Source organism: Grampus griseus, assembly GCF_964374135.1.
Source record: "Grampus griseus genome assembly, chromosome: 9".
Lineage (NCBI taxonomy): Eukaryota > Metazoa > Chordata > Mammalia > Artiodactyla > Delphinidae > Grampus > Grampus griseus.
In genome coordinates, this window is record NC_139003.1 from 90,971,296 (window position 1) to 90,988,580 (window position 17,285).

The window sequence follows — 17,285 nt, forward strand, 5'->3', positions numbered from 1 at the left end:
CACACGGTGCAGGTCACGCTGGCTGTTATACTGTCATCACAGGAACGTCCCAAACCAATGAGTCTGAATCCGGTGACCTTTGAAAGTGAAGGAACCCGGGCACCTTCGTTTGGCGGTGGGTGCCGTTGGAGCCAGTGCCCCAAAGAAAGGACTAGATCAGCACCTCAGGGAAAGACTCAGAAATGCGGTGTGACCATTATTACAACCAGCACTGGATTTGATAGCTCGGTTGTCATGCTGTTCCTTACCTTGGTTAGATTTCATGAGATTAAAATACACAGACAAAAGTGGACTTTTGATTTGTTTTTTTTATTTTTCATGTCTCTTATGAAGATCAAAGGACAGGATTCAAGTGGCAAAGCTGGTGGCCCCAGGGTGGGTGGCAGGGAGGGTGTGGGCCGTGGTCTGGGTGGAGGCACTGAGGGAGAGAGGGGAGCTGCCCGCTGTGTGCCCTCAGGAGGCACGAGGACTCGGGGGCAGGAGGACCTGAGGAGGTTGTGGGGACAGTGGTGGGAGAGGCTCCCCTGGGCCAGCCTTGGGCCCTGCCCTGAGTAATGGTAGAATTCCCTGTTACGGAGTCAAACTGTCTGCTTGCCCAGTGGTTTGAAAAGCCCTTACACAATAATGGCACATAGAAGAATACACATGTGAACTGAAATAACCCAAACCCAGAAAGGAAGCCCAGCTAGATCCTCAGCAGACACTTTTAGAGACAAGAGATGATGAAGGAAAGGTGACCCCTTTGTGGTGTCCTCTGTCACGAGCTCTTCCCATGGCCGCAGACGGCTGTTCTTCTACACACACAGAAGGAGATGATGACAAAGTAGACCAAGCTCTTGAGGAGGAGAAGGAGGTAGGTGTAGCAGGCACAGGTGTTCGTGAGCTGCAGCTGCAGGGAATCTAGGAGAAGACATCTTCGTTAGTTTCACCTGTTCTTTTGAGAGGCTAAAACACAGTGATGGGGGAACGCATCACAGTCAGAAGTATCAATGAGATTCGTATGAGGGGTACAAATCAGGGAAATCTGCTGGTGTTCACAGTGGAGTGGTTGAGGGCTTAGTAAAGAGAACATTGCACAAAGTGGAATAAACATTTTAATCCAAATTCTCTGAAACTTTAGGATCTCATGCCTCAGTCACCTGTATTTTCTTTAACATCTCTCATGGTGGCTAGGGTGTTATTAGGTAATGACACTTCCTCTCCTATCAAGTTTTCAAAGACATATATGATGTGAAGAAATAATTAACAACAGTGATGACGGGCCTGACTTGGCTACTGAATGGACCACAAGGCTGAGTCCGTTTCTGGGGAAATTTCCCTTTTCCCACGCTTCACCTTCATAGAGTCAGAATTCCAGAATCACCAGCACTTGGTGTGGAAAGGGATCTCAGGAGGTGATGTGCTCAGAACTCACTGCCCTCAGTCAGCTCAGGTGTTAGGTGAGTTCCAGGCCCCCTGATAGGGGGAACGAAAGAAGGATCAGCAGGGCCAGAGCCAGTGCTTCTAAATTCACTTAGAACCTTCATGTGGGGAGAAAGGACCACCAACTAGTACTGATTCTGTGCTAGCTAAATGGATACCCTATTCCACATATGTGACCTTATGTCTGCAATAACTGAGTAGGGTGTAATTGTTCCCTATGGGCGGATGATGACTGTATTGCTCAGAAAATGTAAGGAATTTACCCATATTCATGCAACTAGTAATGAAAGAACTGGGGTTCAAGTCCAGTCTGTGATAGCGGAAGCCCACGCTCTTACACCCCTGCCCACTCTGTCTCAGGGCTTTGACCTTGGGATTCTTGCTCTATATTTATATCTTAGAGGAGGGATAGAGAACTGAGTAAGCGCATGAACCATTGATTCAAATGGGTTGGGTTGAATCCGCAGATAGAGCTGTGTGGCTTTGTACAAGGGACTTAATTAATTGTAGCTCACTGCCCTCATCTGTAAAGTGAGGGGAAAATATTGTATCACCTCCTAGGAGTATTAGAAGCAGTAAACAGGATATGTAGGCAAGACACAGCACAACACCTTGTGTATACGAAGTTCTCAGTTAGTATCAGTTCATGTATTAGGTACTAGCAAGGGCTAAAACTTAAAAAAAAAAATCTACAAACAACTTGATACCACGTTTCCCTAGTCATTAGAAACACAAGCCACACAAGTGGAGGAAATCCACTGTTGAAATAATTCGGAACCTATCACTGCACCCCCTAATTTAGAGTCACGTCACACCAAAACCGGCATTTACTGTGTTAAGGTGACTCCTAGGAAATGATGATAGATTTACTTAAACTATCACTCAGTCTATTTCTGCAGCATCCAGACATTCTGGTTTTTCTCCCTTAAACCAAGGAAGTTCAAAAGTTCAGTTTATCCAGAGGAAAAAAATGTGCTGCAGCCTGACATAAAGGCAAACGTAGACAAAAACTTACCACTTCCTTTTTTCACGCAGGCATGTGTAGTGACCTCTACAAGAAATAAGAGCAAGTATTAGTGAATTGTTTATATCCATTATTTGACAGTGTGCATCTCTGTGTGTGTCTCTGGATAGACAGACTGATAGAATCTGCCAAGAGAGGAGAGAATCATTAAAAATAAGATGCCTACAATCTGGGAATAGATGGTCTGGTTCAATGTAATTCAGTAGATCTAGTGCATATACTGTTTTCTGTTATCTGAGGACGTTCAAGTTCATGAAGGGTACATTTTTGTTTTTCTTTATTACAACTGGAGGGTAATATCCAAGACCATCTTGGTTTCCTTCTGTGTTCGCATCTCCTACACCCCAAAGCGTTCAGGAAATACTGTCAAACGACAAATCGTCAGAAAAAGCGGCTGCTCTACATCTTCAGCGCCCACTGCTGACATGAAGGGATGCTCCCCAAACGGATGCATCCAATCCCAAAATCTACAACAGAATCTCATGTTTGAAGGAGTCTGGCTTAGGTAAATTTCCCATCAAAAAAAAAAAGAAGTGAAACCTTTCCAGATCACACATACCCCCAGTATCCCCAACTCATGTATGTGATTTTCTGCAGTTGTGGAGTTTGTGGACATCAGGATAACAATATAAATGAGGCTAATAGCTAGCGAGTGATTATTACTGTGCCAGGTACTTGCTTAAATACTTCATATGCACTATCTCCTTTAACTCCCCAGTGACACTGGAGTGAGTTGTATTTGGGGGTATTGCACGGTACAAAAGAGGAATAAAGATTAGAGGATAAGTCATATCAGTGATGACAGAGTGCATTCAAAGGATGGTCATGGGGGATTAAATGAGATAGAGTAGGTGGGAAGTACTTTGTAAAAAATAATCCATAGAAATAAAGAGAAATTAATCTATAGAGAGACAACATAATTCCACCATGGTGGACACTGAAAACATCTTCTTTTCCAGAGATCTTAATTATTCTTAACAAATGAAATATTTATTACAGGAGCTCAGCATTTCAGTTCAATTCTTTCCAGGATAGAGAGAGAGACCAAATCATATTTCTAGTTAATATGAAAACCTGAGGTGAAAGGTGTATTTATCTACAATGAAAAAAAAAAGGCAAACATTCATACAAAAACAAAATTTCTTTAAAAAAATAATAGACTGTTGGATGGAGGAAATCAGAGACACTGAGGTTGTTTGGTTTATCCTTTTTCTCCTACATTCATACAAAAACAAAATTTCTTTAAAAAAATAATAGACTGTTGGATGGAGGAAATCAGAGACACAGAGGTTGTTTGGTTTATCCTTTTTCTCCTAGGTGTGTTTTTGTACATATGATATGGTTCTAGTTTATGATATGGTTCAGGGAGATCTTTAGTTGGTTTGCTCTAAAAAATGGCTTCGAGGTACAAGTATCTCCTATTTTTCAAAAGTTTACGCCACTTCGCTTTTACGAAAGACCTACATTAGTACCTGTTTTTGCTAACAGAAAGAAATCTGAAGAGGATTTTCACTTTTACGAGAAAAGGTTAAAAGCAAAAATAGCATTTAGTGTTTGTTTTGCAGCCAGCCATGATAGAGGCAGCGGGCGCTCCAGCAACAAGAACAGCATCGCCAAGGGACTACACTCAGCATTTCAGCATCAAGCTGCCATAGCTCTGAACTGTTATCTGTGAGCATCTGTGCCTTATCTCCATTTACTTTGCGCATCTGTTAGCAAGATCTGTCTTAAGATGATTGCTTCTTCGCTTTATGCCTTTCATCTTAGGAAAGGTTTCATAGGAACAATCTACTTTCAGGTAGAGGGTAAACCTGTGTAGACTTTGGGGTAAATTCCAAGAAGGAAAATGTTAGTACACTCTTGTTAGATGTTAAAATATACTTAAGAACTGACATTAATATGTCTTAAAAACCTCTTTCTTTTCCTTTCAGCGAATTTATTTATTATAAGATAAATAAAAATCACTTATCACCATGCATTGATTGAGGTAAAAACAATAGCATAAAAAGTTTTCATCATAAAATTTGTGTGAATATCCTAAGTTCTCTTTCTCAATCAAGAACTTGGACCAGATTACTTTTATGAGCCTTCAAGATCACTTCACTGATTTGTGCTTCCATGTTATATTTTTATCTTTCATTAAGACAGCAAAAAGAACCACCAACAAAAACTTCTATGAAACAGCATTAGGAGTTTAGTGTAGAATGACATTGACAGAAATGCCCTCATTTGCTATGTTGCACTGAGAAGCCCATGGAAGACATTTATTTCAGAAATGGAGTGCCAAGTAAAACACATTATGAACTGGAACTTCTCTCCTTTATGATCGTCATCACCATGGAACTTATCATTTTGTTTTTCCCTGATCACTAGCAAAAGCAAAACCTAATAAGACCTTTAAGCCCAAGGTTATGTTAAACTTACACTTTGCGTATTTGCTTCCCCTCTGTTTCTTAGCTGTAGAAATAGAAAATTAGGGTTGTTTTCGTAATCTTACTCTAGTTAGTTTGAGAAAAGCATATCAATAAATATGATGAATGCATGAATAAATACATCAGTGTTATGGTTTGGAAAGCAAGCATTTTCACTGACGTTATTTCATTTGCTCTTCATCGCAGCCCCAGGACAAAGCCAAGGCAAGTGCTCGGATGTAATTTGATCATTGGATGAACTCACGATCTGAGAAGATAAAAACTTGCTTCAGAAATTCAGACTGCTACACACCAAAATCTCTGCACAGTTTTGTTTTATGCTTGGTTGCCACTGCTTAAAAAGTTTTCCCAACCACAGAGAAAAGAAGTGATAACAAAATGGTTTCTTCTGATGGGCACTCTGGGTCCTTTGGTCTGTTAGGTGAACACTCAGGTCATTAAGTCCTGAGTCCAGTGAGTTACAGGACCACTGCCAGGGCCAAGGTACAGCCAGCCCTCTGCCCACACTGTGTGGATATGCACAACATCTGCATCAAAAGGTCTCCTTTGGGACATCATGCCTGAATCATGAGAGACCCTGAGTGATTAGGAAAAGTGTATATTCTCTTTACTGTACTGCATCCTCCTGGGACAGTAATTCACCCGAGAGTGTTCATCCACACATCCCTCCAGGCCCGGCACGTGCTAGGGCTGCAAGAAAAGTTTCTTGAGAGGCGTTTACCAATGGCAAGAAATACATTCATTATGTAAAATGGGAGTAAGTCTGTACACTTAAGGCTCACCCAATCGTCAATTACAAAATTTTAGCTTAAGTGGTACGTAAAACACAAACCTCAAAAACCTAAGACCATAATAAACATGCAGCAGTAATTATTCTACATTTTGTTGAGCCATGATCTGGCTTCCTCATACGAACACCATTTTGTCATTTAATAACTCATTATTTCTGGGTTATACTTTGAGTAAAGTAAGAGTGAAGTGAGAGGAACTCTGCTTGCTGAGTGGAACCTTCTTGAAAGATGTGTGATTGTTCTTATTTCCTGATCAAGTAAGGTCATCAAAAATGGAATCTCTCTTTGTGCATTTATTGTGTGCTAAACTGATAGGTACTTTGACATGCGTTGTTTCATTTAATCTATACAGCAACCCTAAAATACATCATTGTGACCTTTATATTTCAGATGATAAAACTGAGCTGAAAAAGCTTCAGTAAATTTTTTTCTTTTTTATGCTTCAAAGCCAATACAATTTTAATTTTGTGGGGAAATAGCAGGACATTTATGCTACCATTAAATGTAACAACATTTAACAATTTATATTTGTTTTTCATTAATGCTTGATCGTCAATGTGGGGTATTTTCTTTGAAAAAAGAATTATGGGAGGTTATGTTTCTTTATAATCACATACCTTTGTTAATTGAAGGGAAAAGAATCTCTTGATCAATTCCTCTTTTATTATTCTCAATTGAAGGGAAAAGACTCTCTTGATCAATTCCTCTTTTATAATTCTCAATTGAAGGGAAAAGAATCTCTTGATCAATTCCTCTTTTATTATTCTCGTGTTTGACGATACATACGAGTTCATTATCCATTGACTTTTTAGTCACAGTCAGCCAGCTGAATTTCATGTATGTATCATTAGTCTTGATGATATTTCCCTGCTGGGATTCCAGAACTCTGTTGCCATTCTTTTCTTTCCAATAGACCTTAATGACATCAGGGAAAAACTTCTCGAGAAGGCAAAGGTGTGTTCCAGCCTCATGGAGGTTTATTTCATCAATCGAAGGAAGAAATATAGTGGGCTTGGGAGACATGTCTCCATCAAGGCTTCTATCTGTAGGGGATAATGGAATAGAATTGAAAATTATTAGAGAAACATAAATATTGTGTGGTTTGGAACAACCTAGCTTATAGTAAAAGGCAGAAAAGCTTCCATTGAATTAGTTCTCATCATGGCCTTTCATCCACAGTAGATGTCTAGGTACTCATTATTGCTCTTATTTTCAATGGGAAGAGATGTTCAAGAGGTTATATAACCTGCCCAAAGTCACAGCTATTCAGAAACAGAGGCTGGCTCGCACCTTGGCTTTGGTTCCTTCTCCACTTGCTAAGTTGGAATATGACTTAAAACTGCCCCATATCAATGCTTGGAACATTCAAGAACAAATTCATCTTCTTAAATCTCTTTTGTTCTATCATTGTGGAGCCTGTTTTAAGGGGGATGAGAGTGGGTGGTAGGGTTGGGGGAGAAGACCATGTAACTTTGATGGTCTCTCGACAGGTAAGAATCTTTAGTCACTTCTAAGCTATTTCCCTTTCCTATCCTGTGTTTTGTTAACACGCTCTCTTTGGCTGGTTAATACATTCTTATGTTCTGCATCTCTGTGGAACCTCATTCTTCATTTAACTGATTCTGGAATGCACCATATTTATCTTAATTCCTAAATAAATAAATGTCAGGAGGGGGTTATCATTTTAAAAACAATATACAGTTACTTGTATTAATGGGACTCTACCTCCATCTGTATCTGACAATCTATCAAGTTGAATTTTGAGCTTCAAATGTGGGTCCCATGCTCAGTTCTGAAGTGAAGAAGTTCTCCTTATTTTGAAGCTCAGTTCTGAAGTGAAGAAGTTCTCCTAATTTTGTACAACTTCTCAATGTCACATCTGAACCACTCCAGATTTTTGAGGAGGGCAATATTAAAGTTGCACCTCCAAAACACTGCCTTGAGTTTAGAAGTAAAACAGCAATACTTCCAATATTTCTGTTAAAATATATTATTTTTGGAAATGGTTTTATATTTACCTTACCAAGTAATGCACTTACAGAATTTTGTTCCACTTTAGAAAATGTTCATCTAGAACGCATTTTATTTTGGAATTTCATTTGAAGTTGAAGCATGACTAAGAAGGCACCATATTTTGACTTTTATTGTCTCCCCCCAAATTTGAGTCTACCCTGTTGGGCTGCTGAACTGTTTTCAAGCTCAAATATTTCTGTGTTTACTTCTGCTGAATAAAGAGTATATATAATTAGTGTAATGTTAAAAGTTATGGTTCCCGAGTTTTCTTGCAGACATAACGTCAAGATATGTACAAAACCATCACAGTTTGCAAAGGATGTCACTCGAATGCTGGAATGTTCTTGATTATACATTTATTGTTAATATAACAACTGAAATTATAAATGTTAGAACTCTTTCCAATTTGATCTTCAACTGAAACACTAATGCTTTACTGATATTGTCTTTTGACTAGTTTGGATTTAGTTTAATAATTCAATGGGCAATTTCTTAAGAAAAGAACTGGATTTCTCCATTGAGCAGAAAAGGAAAAATATTCTTGAGAATTTCTGCCTTTGTAGCCAAGTTCCTGATTTTTATCATAAATCAGTAAGCAAACAATGTTGATTTTTTACTCATACTGTAAATATAGTTAGTTCACAGTGTGCTTATTTTAATTTTATACATCTCAATTTTAGCGCAAATAATATTTGATTGATTATAATAATGACACTAAAAATTTCTCCAACTGTATATGTACTTTGTTGATCTTGATTTACACGTTCTATTTTGTCTTGTCACATTTTTAATCAAATAACTAATTACAGCTAATTTATATTTAAATAAGAATTTCAAATTTATGACATTTCTAACTACATTTAATTGATTTTACATATCGATCATTTTCTGTATGAATTTAATTTTTTTCCTTATAAACATGAGTATGAAACTCAAACTTATTGCCTATAAATTTTAGAGGCAATAAATATTGGTGTTGAGATAATAGCAATTGAGATAAAGGATTAAGATTTATTTTCTTGTTCTATGTGCCTAAAGTGTTCATAATCTATGTTTACAAACACAGAACAACAGAAATGAAAAACAGACACATTTTAATCTCATTTTTCTTGCTAAGTGAGGAAAAATTCTGCTAAAGAGAAAAAAGTATGTCTAAATTCAATCTTTTTGTGTGAGTGGACAGTAAAATAACTTTTCATTTGAGCAGTTAGAAGTACAACTGTATTCACTGGAGAATATCTGTTCTGTTAATATTATAGGCTGCAAATAACTCTATACTGGACACAGTTCTCCTGGAATAAGTTGTAGATACACCTATCCAGCACCTATGATGAGTTAGCCAATGTGCAAAGTACTTTATTCACACTGTCTCATTCAATTCCAGCACAACCCCTGCTCGATACATACTGTTATCCCATTTATGGATTAGGAAACTGAGGCCAGAGAATCATCTCCAAGTTCACATAAGCAGTAAGTGATGGACCTGGAGCTCCAGCTCAGCCTGATGCCAAAGCCCAGGCTCCTTGACAACACCCTTTCACCATCAGAAAAGTAATACGTCAACTCACAAAACTTACCTGTAATAGCAAACTTCAGCCTTGGGTCAAACATTTTCATAATAATTACATACGTATGAGCACTTTGTATAAGTCCACATGGACACAAAACTAATTCCTATCACAGGATGTGCACAGTGTTATCTGTGCTGTCCTTTACTATACAGATTTGTTTAAAACCACTTCTAAGGTTTCTACATTTAAATACCATCACAGCCTTGTTTTTTCTAAAGATTCTTAACTATTACTCTAACTTCTTCTTCCCTCCCTCCAAAAACTTGAAAAAAATTGCATTCCTCTGATACCTACCTGTGACCACAAGTTTTGTCCCATCGCCGAAAATTTTTATGTAATAATTCCACAGTGATTCAACCCATATCAAAAACTTTAGACTAATTTAGCTTCTCTGATTTCTTCAAATCCTAGTGGAACTATAACAGCCTGCTATTCAAGAGACCAGGGCTCTGTTCCTGGTTCTTTTTGCTCTTAACAAGTTCTGTGTCTGAGCTAATCAGGTAAACTAAAGCCTTTATTTATTTGAAAACAATGATGTTAATGTAAATCAGTTCATCATCCCTACCAGTGCTGAAGTGAGACCAAAATAAAACAAGATCTGAAAAGCAATTTGATTAAAAATGCTACAGAAATGAGATTATAATTATTATTATTATCATTATCATTTTATTAGCAATTTGTGATGATTGTGTGGTCCAATATGACATTTTAATCTCATGGGACCAAATCATGCCCTCACCGCTAGAAATTCAGTATCTGGGGGTTGCAATTGGATCTGTGGCAATCAAGCAGGAAGACTGATTCCCTGGTTTGCTGTGCTCTGATATATCTGGAAGTTTCAAAGCCTTCATCATAGGAAATGTGTCTTTTACACACCCAATTAATAGGCAGTATATCTTGTCTTATCCCCTGCATATCTATGGTTAAGAAAATCAAAGGGAACATTGGTTAAATATATGTAATCAGTATATGGGACTACTTAACTCGTGTTGTCCAAAACAAATGGCTTTTCCCCAATCAACAGCATAATCTATTGGCATTCGAAGTTTTACCAGAAATTTCAGCCTCAATCTGACTTCTCTCCAGCTCATGCTCAGAGTTCAGCTTGCAACTCCTGGCAGTGGACCTTCAAGGCAGGATGACTAGAGAAATGGCAGGATGCCTGGTCCTCAAATCCTATTATTGTCACCTTGGATCACGAAAACTTGCCTGACATTATCTGCTGAGGGTCACCATCCAAATGACATTAAATGTTATGGTGCCGTATCATCAATGCACTGGGAGTATAAACTGGGTTGGCTTAAAGACCATTTCTTCCATTTTATGGAACGGATATTGAAGTCAATGTCCATGCTTTACATCACTTTCCTCCTTCAAGACCCCTGCATTGAAGTCTTTTTCTAATTTTATGGTGGGAAAACATATCATATTTGAAAATTTGGTGTGCTTCATTTTATCAGTTAACAAAGGGTATGTATTCTACTACATGTTCCCCTACCTTCCTTTTTCTTTTTTTATTCACTTCTTTTTACTGAGATATAACTGACACATAACTCTCCTACTTTTGAGCATAAAATCTTACCCTGTGCTTCTTGCTAGATTATCAGAGGCCTTTTTCATTCTGCTTCCCTTAGTGCCTTTGATCTTCTATTCTTATTTCCTGCTCTGCCTCTATATATGTTTGCTCTGTTAGGTCTTCTCAAATAGATTTTGCAAACAAGCAGTTTAAATGAGTGACAAATAGTTTCTGCATTATAGGTTGCTTGTTTTTCTGCCCTAGGGGTTCATAATTAGTAAGATCTAACTCCAGGATGATATGAGGTATGGTAAAATATGTTTACTAATCCTAGTTCTGTGATATAGAAGCAAAACATGCAGGATTCAAACAGACCGAGGGTGCCAGAACATAAGGTGAGGCTTTCTTTCTCAAAATTATCCCTCACAAAACAAGGGGCTGCCTATGTGTCAGTGCCTGTGCAACCATTCATATTAAAAGACCCTCTTCTAATACTCTGCTCTGATCAAAAAGTACTACCTGGACAAGATATCAACTTGAAAGGAACTCAGTTAAAGCTGGTTTGGGAGTATTAATATTACCTGGTAAAAATTATTTGGGATTGAAGTCTCTACAGTTTGTGCTTACCTTGCACATGTATAGAATAACAGAATAAATTTTACAAATGCTTTCCTTTTATTTTATAAGTGGGTAATTATTTCTTTGAATGAAATACCCACTGGCATCATCATATGGGGATCAAAAAACAAACAGACCCTGAGATGACTTAGTAAGTTGCTCTAAGGTAGATGCTTTAGGTGCCTGTTTAGGGTCTGAACAAAATTTTTAATGAAATGTGTGGGCAAAAAGCAATATTTCTCAACTGGTTTTGTATTGACATAATTTTTAACTTTCAGGTGTAATCCAAATAAGAAATTAAATACTACAATTGAATATTTGACTTTTGTCTATATCTCTATAAGCTTATATGTTCAAGTTGCAAAAAAAAAATATTTAAAAAACCCCACTTTTTTTACTTCCAGATATTTCTACTGCAAGATGAGAGAGCACCTTATATTCAGGTTAATAATATTTGAGGTAATGCTTATTACATTTTACCACTTTTACCACTTTTTAGTAACAATTGGTCATAGAAACTGAGAGAATTTTTAAGTACCGACCATTTGTTCTAAAATGACCTAAGACTAGATGGTAATTAATACATTTAGCTGCACTCCTGATTTCATAAAGAATTCCAATGAGTAAATGAGTAACAATTTAAATTCTGGAGAGGAATTGATCTTTTTATCATAGACCACGTCCCAACATTTGTGGTAGGTAATTTTCATTTTTCATTTTGTTTAATCCTCACAACATCTACTCGAGATGGTTGTTGCACAGATGGAATAAGTGAGTAGAAATATATCAAACTGTTAACAGTGATGTGTCTATAAAAATTTTTAATTTTTCTTTATTTTGGTATTTTTCAATTTTTTCCCGCAATGGGCATGCATTATTTGCATAATTTTTTAAAGCACTAACCAGTGAATCAAATTTTATTTGCTAAAGGATCATCATACAGAAAGTGACAGAATCAAAGTCCATATTTTTCCCTGCACTACACACTACTAAAAATCATTTTTCAGGACACTTATGAGTTGTATCTGGGTCACCTTTATTTAATTTGATTGCTATACTTTTCATTGAATAGACTCAGTTGAAAAAGGGAGACCGGAATGTTGCTTTTCAATTTACAAATTCATTTGTTCATATGATCACCACCACTAAAGAGATCAAAATATATAATTCTTTCATTTTTTTCAATGCTTTATCAACTTTGTGAAAATTTTTTAAAACTTTCATTTCCGTGGATCTCATAGGGTAGGAACATACTTGAGAGATGTTCCCCCCTCATCCAGGCAAAATTTCACCTTTAAGGCAAATGAAGAGGGAATAAATTTACTGGATTGAATTTAGAAAAAAAAAAATCCACCTTAAGACATGCTTGAATATGGTCGCAAAGTTAAATATCTTGCTACTTGATACTAATCATTCTCTAACTAAATGACAAGTTGAACAATATTTGTCCAATTTTTCCATCGGTTATTTCTGGAATCAAATGAAAAAACCACCTAAGAGTCTTTGAAATTTTCCAAGACCCAATGAACCTAATGTATCCACCACTGAGGGACTCACACTTGGTCTAACTGGCTAACTCTTGTCAATGTCCTCTGTACTAGGTCAGGCAGAGAAGGAGCCAGGCAGACGCCAAGGACCTGGATGGAGTCACCGACCTCTCCAGAGACCCCACCCTGATTCGTGACCAAACAGGGATAAAATCCAAGAATTCTGGGCCAACACCAGCACTGCAGTGTGCAGTGCCTGTATTGCTTGCCTCCCTCCCCTACCTTACTACAGAATTTAAAGAATATTTACCTGTAACAATGAGCTGTGTTCCAGAACCAAACACTTTGACGCTCTTGCCATGTGTTAGCCCACTATCTAAAAAGCCTTTGTAGAGAGCTCCCTCTCGGCCTGCTTTAAAATTGTGCCCATAGTTTTTCAATATTTGTGTAAATATATTTTAAAAATGGCCCTGCTAACAATAAACAAAGGTGGAACTCAAGCAAAAGTGCATTAGGTACGAACGTGGTCAAGAATTGAAAAATTGAACCTGCTCTTATTGGGCATCTTGGGTTACATCTGCTCCCATCTCACCTCACGTACACTGGAGAGTATGATTCCATCTTTTCTCACCATTTTGCCTAAATCTTCTAAATATCCTCCCTTAAAGGGTTTTCATGTATAAAATCAGTTCATGCTTAGGGTATACAGTTAATGTTTCTTTAATTTCCAAAGTTGAACTAGGAATAATGTATTTGATTATTTAATAAATGTCTATTCATTACCTTTTATAGCTATTTTGTGATATATATGTATTGAGAGGTAGGTATCTGGGTTAATTCTAAAGTAACTTCTTTCCAGAATCCAATCCTCATTCAGTAGACCAGATGAGTTGCGGCAGAGTGTGAATTTTTAATGATGGCCTCTTAAGCTATTCATTGCTGAAAGACTGCTCCTTTCTACCTGAAAATAACCTTATGGTTTCAAGGGCATTGAAATAAAATCCTCCGCTGCTCATCAGAGAATCCTATTCAGTTTGGTATTTCTCAAGCATTTGGTACCACCTTTCCTGCACTATTTTAAAAAATTTTTATTTAATATTGGAGTATAATTGATTAAAAATGTTATGTGAGTTTCAGGTGTACAGCAAAGTGATTCAGTTACACATATACATGTATCTATTCTTTCTCAAATTCTTTTCCCATTTATGTTGTTACAGAATATTGAGCAGAATATAGGTCCTTGTTGGTTATCTATTTTAAATAGAATAGTGTGTATTTGGTATTTTTCGCTCCCATCATGTCTGGAGAAGCAGTTCTAAGTTATGCAATTTAGTATAAATGCTATAATTCTTTTACCAGATTCAATATTTTTAGCAAATTTGATGCCAATACAGAAGGAAAATTGAGTGAAATGGTGTCAAAATGAATTGCCATTCTATAAAGATACTCTAAGAATTATATTTTGAGTATTTAATAATTGGATATTCAGTATGACTTACATGATCTTTTCTGGGAGGAGCAAGGTCCTTTCGGTGCCATGATTAGAAGCAGGAGCATTATTTTCACACATGAGTATTAATACAAATTATGAGCTATTACTAATTAGGTAGTCAATTACAAAATCCTTTTTAAAGGCCAGAATACAAAAGATTAAATATTCAGAATATAAAAACATGACGTTTAACATCACATAATGGTCCAGACCCTGCACTTTGGAATCAACAAGTCGCTATTGGGTCCCAAATTTTGCCACAGTAACTAGTCATGTGCCTTTAGGCAAGTAACTGAACTTCTCTAAACCTCAGTTTCCTTATCTATGAAATGGGAAGAAGAGGATTCCTGTTGAGGAAGGAGATAAGGCACTGAAACTACTTATCTTGGCGTCTGGTCCTCAGTAAACAGTAGGTGATATTATTATTCCCTTTAATGGGATGGTTGTGGCCACTTCATCAAAATCTTCCAGTAAACAAAGTATATGGATTTTATAGGTATTACATCAATTAAGAAAGGAAACAAGCTCATCAATGCAAGACCTCCTACCTCTCTGGCAGCCACGGACCAAAGAATATGGGGCTCAATCAAGCCAGAATCTAGAAGACTTTTCCACTAGACTGGAAGCTGTTTGAGTGTTGGGACCTGTCCTATCTGTGTCTTGTTCACCCTTTTATCTCCAGCATCCAGCACAGAAAGTGTCCTCAATAAATGTTTGCTGAGAGAAGGAGCAAATGAGAATATACAACCATGCAGACCCTTTTCATGGACTTTGGAGCTGAGATGGCTCACTGAGCTCAAAAATCCCATGAAACTGGTCCACATCCAGGCAATGTAACAAGAGTTGTAACTGCATGAATTTCAGCTGATCTCAGCCTATGTCTGAGAAGCTAGAGTAACAAGAAGTGGGATTTATCGATGTTCTATAGTCATTTACTATAAGAATTTTTTTGCACTGCTGTTAAGGATGAGATGAAAACCAATAATGTCATTTTTTCAGGTTATTGGGAGAAAGGAGCAATATGTTTATCTCAAACTATAGAGAAGAGGTAAATATTGTCTCTCATTTAAAAGCCCATCCATAGCATTTCCCTGGTGGCACAGTGGTTAAGAATCTGCCTGCCAATGTAAGGGACACGAATTTGATCCCTGGCCCGGGAAGATCCCACATACCTCAGAGCTACTGAGCCCGTGTGCCACAGTTACTGAGCCCACGTGTCACAACTACTGAAGCTGTGTGCCTAGAGCCCGTGCTCCGCAACAAGAGAAGCCACCGCAATGAGTAGCCTGTGCACCGCAACACAGAGTAGCCCCTGCTCACTGCAACTAGAGAAAGCCCACACAAGCTACAGAGACCCAACACAGCCAAAAATAAAGACACAAAGAAAAAATAAAAATTTTTTAAAAATCTATTAAAAAATAGCCCATCTATAAGAAAAGCATTTTGAACCAATAACTTACAGCAACGGATTACAGACATGGTCCTCAAAATACTTTAATTTCTACCCTGAGTCTATTCTTTTTTGGATAAAAAGTTGAACTTCTAAAAGTAGAATTTGAACTACTAACAAGCAGGGAAAAGCCATTTACAAGAGAGTTTTGTTTCCATATACAGTGACCAGTAGCTGCAAAATTGCTGTTCAGATGCTGAGGACAAGAATGTGGCAGTCAGATAAGGGGGAACCCTAAATTGTTTTGTTTTGTTTTTTCTAAAAAGCAACTATGAATTTTTCACTATTAAGTTAAAATAGAGAAAAGCTACTTACCAGGGAGAGTTACTATGAGCTTAGTTCCTCTTCCAAATATCTTGATCCAACCTGAGCTATCACAATGGTTAGAGCGCCTACAAAAATCTCAGCCTTCTCCTAGCTTCATGACGTGACCAGCAGTTAAAAAACTTTGTAGAGTCAATTTGATCTTCCAGTTCTTTCGAACGTCCCTGAACGTAGGTTTCATGGCATCTGATAGTTTGTAGATTTTCCTCAAATCAATTGACCCAAATGTCTGTTTTCCTCCGAGTCATAAACTTTAAAAAGCACAGATAGAAAATGAAAAGGATAAAAGCAGGAAAAGAAGAGTTCAGCACCAACTGGTCAACCAACTGCTTTTCTAAATTACCAGGAAAAGTATTCAGAGGATTAAGGCTTTTTTTTATTTCCAGGTGTTCGGTTGTGTTGAAACTGCTGAGTTTGCATCAAAGAAAGTCTCTTTTGTTCTCACAAACACCAGGGCTTCTCCATTAGTGATTAGGGAATGCATTTCTGAAAGGAGGAAATGCTTCAGTAACTGAAAATGCAAATATGCCAACACAAATATACTGAGCACTGTGAACAAAGTTCTTCTTTTCTCCTAAACCGCTTTTACCATTGGGCCACATGATTTTTAAAAAGGCAGTGTCAAATGAGAAAATAAGTCCTGTGATGACTTATTATTTTTCGTGGGATGAAAGAAGAAATTTGTAGCATTCTGTCTCTTTGAAATAATAGATTCCTTATTTAAACTAAACCTTAAAAACTAAGCCTAGTTCTCTGATAAGTTGAAAGATGCCATCTTGGGATGCTGTCCTGTAATGTTATGTCACTCAATATGGATCAGAGGGAAAAGAAATTGCCAGAAGCAGCTGAGTGCTCCTGTGAATACAGATGAGCTGTCCAACTGCCAGGACCCGGACAGGATAGGGCCTGAGTATCCCCATGTCCACTCCAGATCCACTTGGTTCCGGCCTCAGTCCTGTGAGCAATCATTGCCTCTGCCCTGACAATGAAAGTAGGAGGAAGCCACGGTGGGCTACTGTTCATTCACAGCAGCTCAGAACCCCCAACACAATGGGGGAAGACCTAAATGAAAATCACGTTTAGAAAGGGATTTTTAACTGAAAATTCAAAGATATTATTACTTGGAGCTGTCAAACACCCTTTGC

At 37.6% G+C, this 17,285-nt stretch overlaps 1 protein-coding gene across 1 annotated transcript; it reads right to left on the bottom strand.

The window, feature by feature from the left end:
- Positions 1-376: 376 nt before the first annotated feature.
- On the bottom strand, positions 377-17,060 carry TARP (TCR gamma alternate reading frame protein; the record flags this gene model as incomplete). Its single annotated transcript, XM_082661718.1, has 5 exons — positions 377-900; positions 2,438-2,473; positions 6,287-6,712; positions 13,185-13,283; positions 17,006-17,060. The coding sequence occupies 5 exons, from the start codon at positions 17,058-17,060 to the stop codon at positions 758-760; spliced, it is 759 nt and encodes a 252-aa protein (XP_082517844.1). The 3' UTR covers positions 377-757.
- Positions 17,061-17,285: the final 225 nt, after the last annotated feature.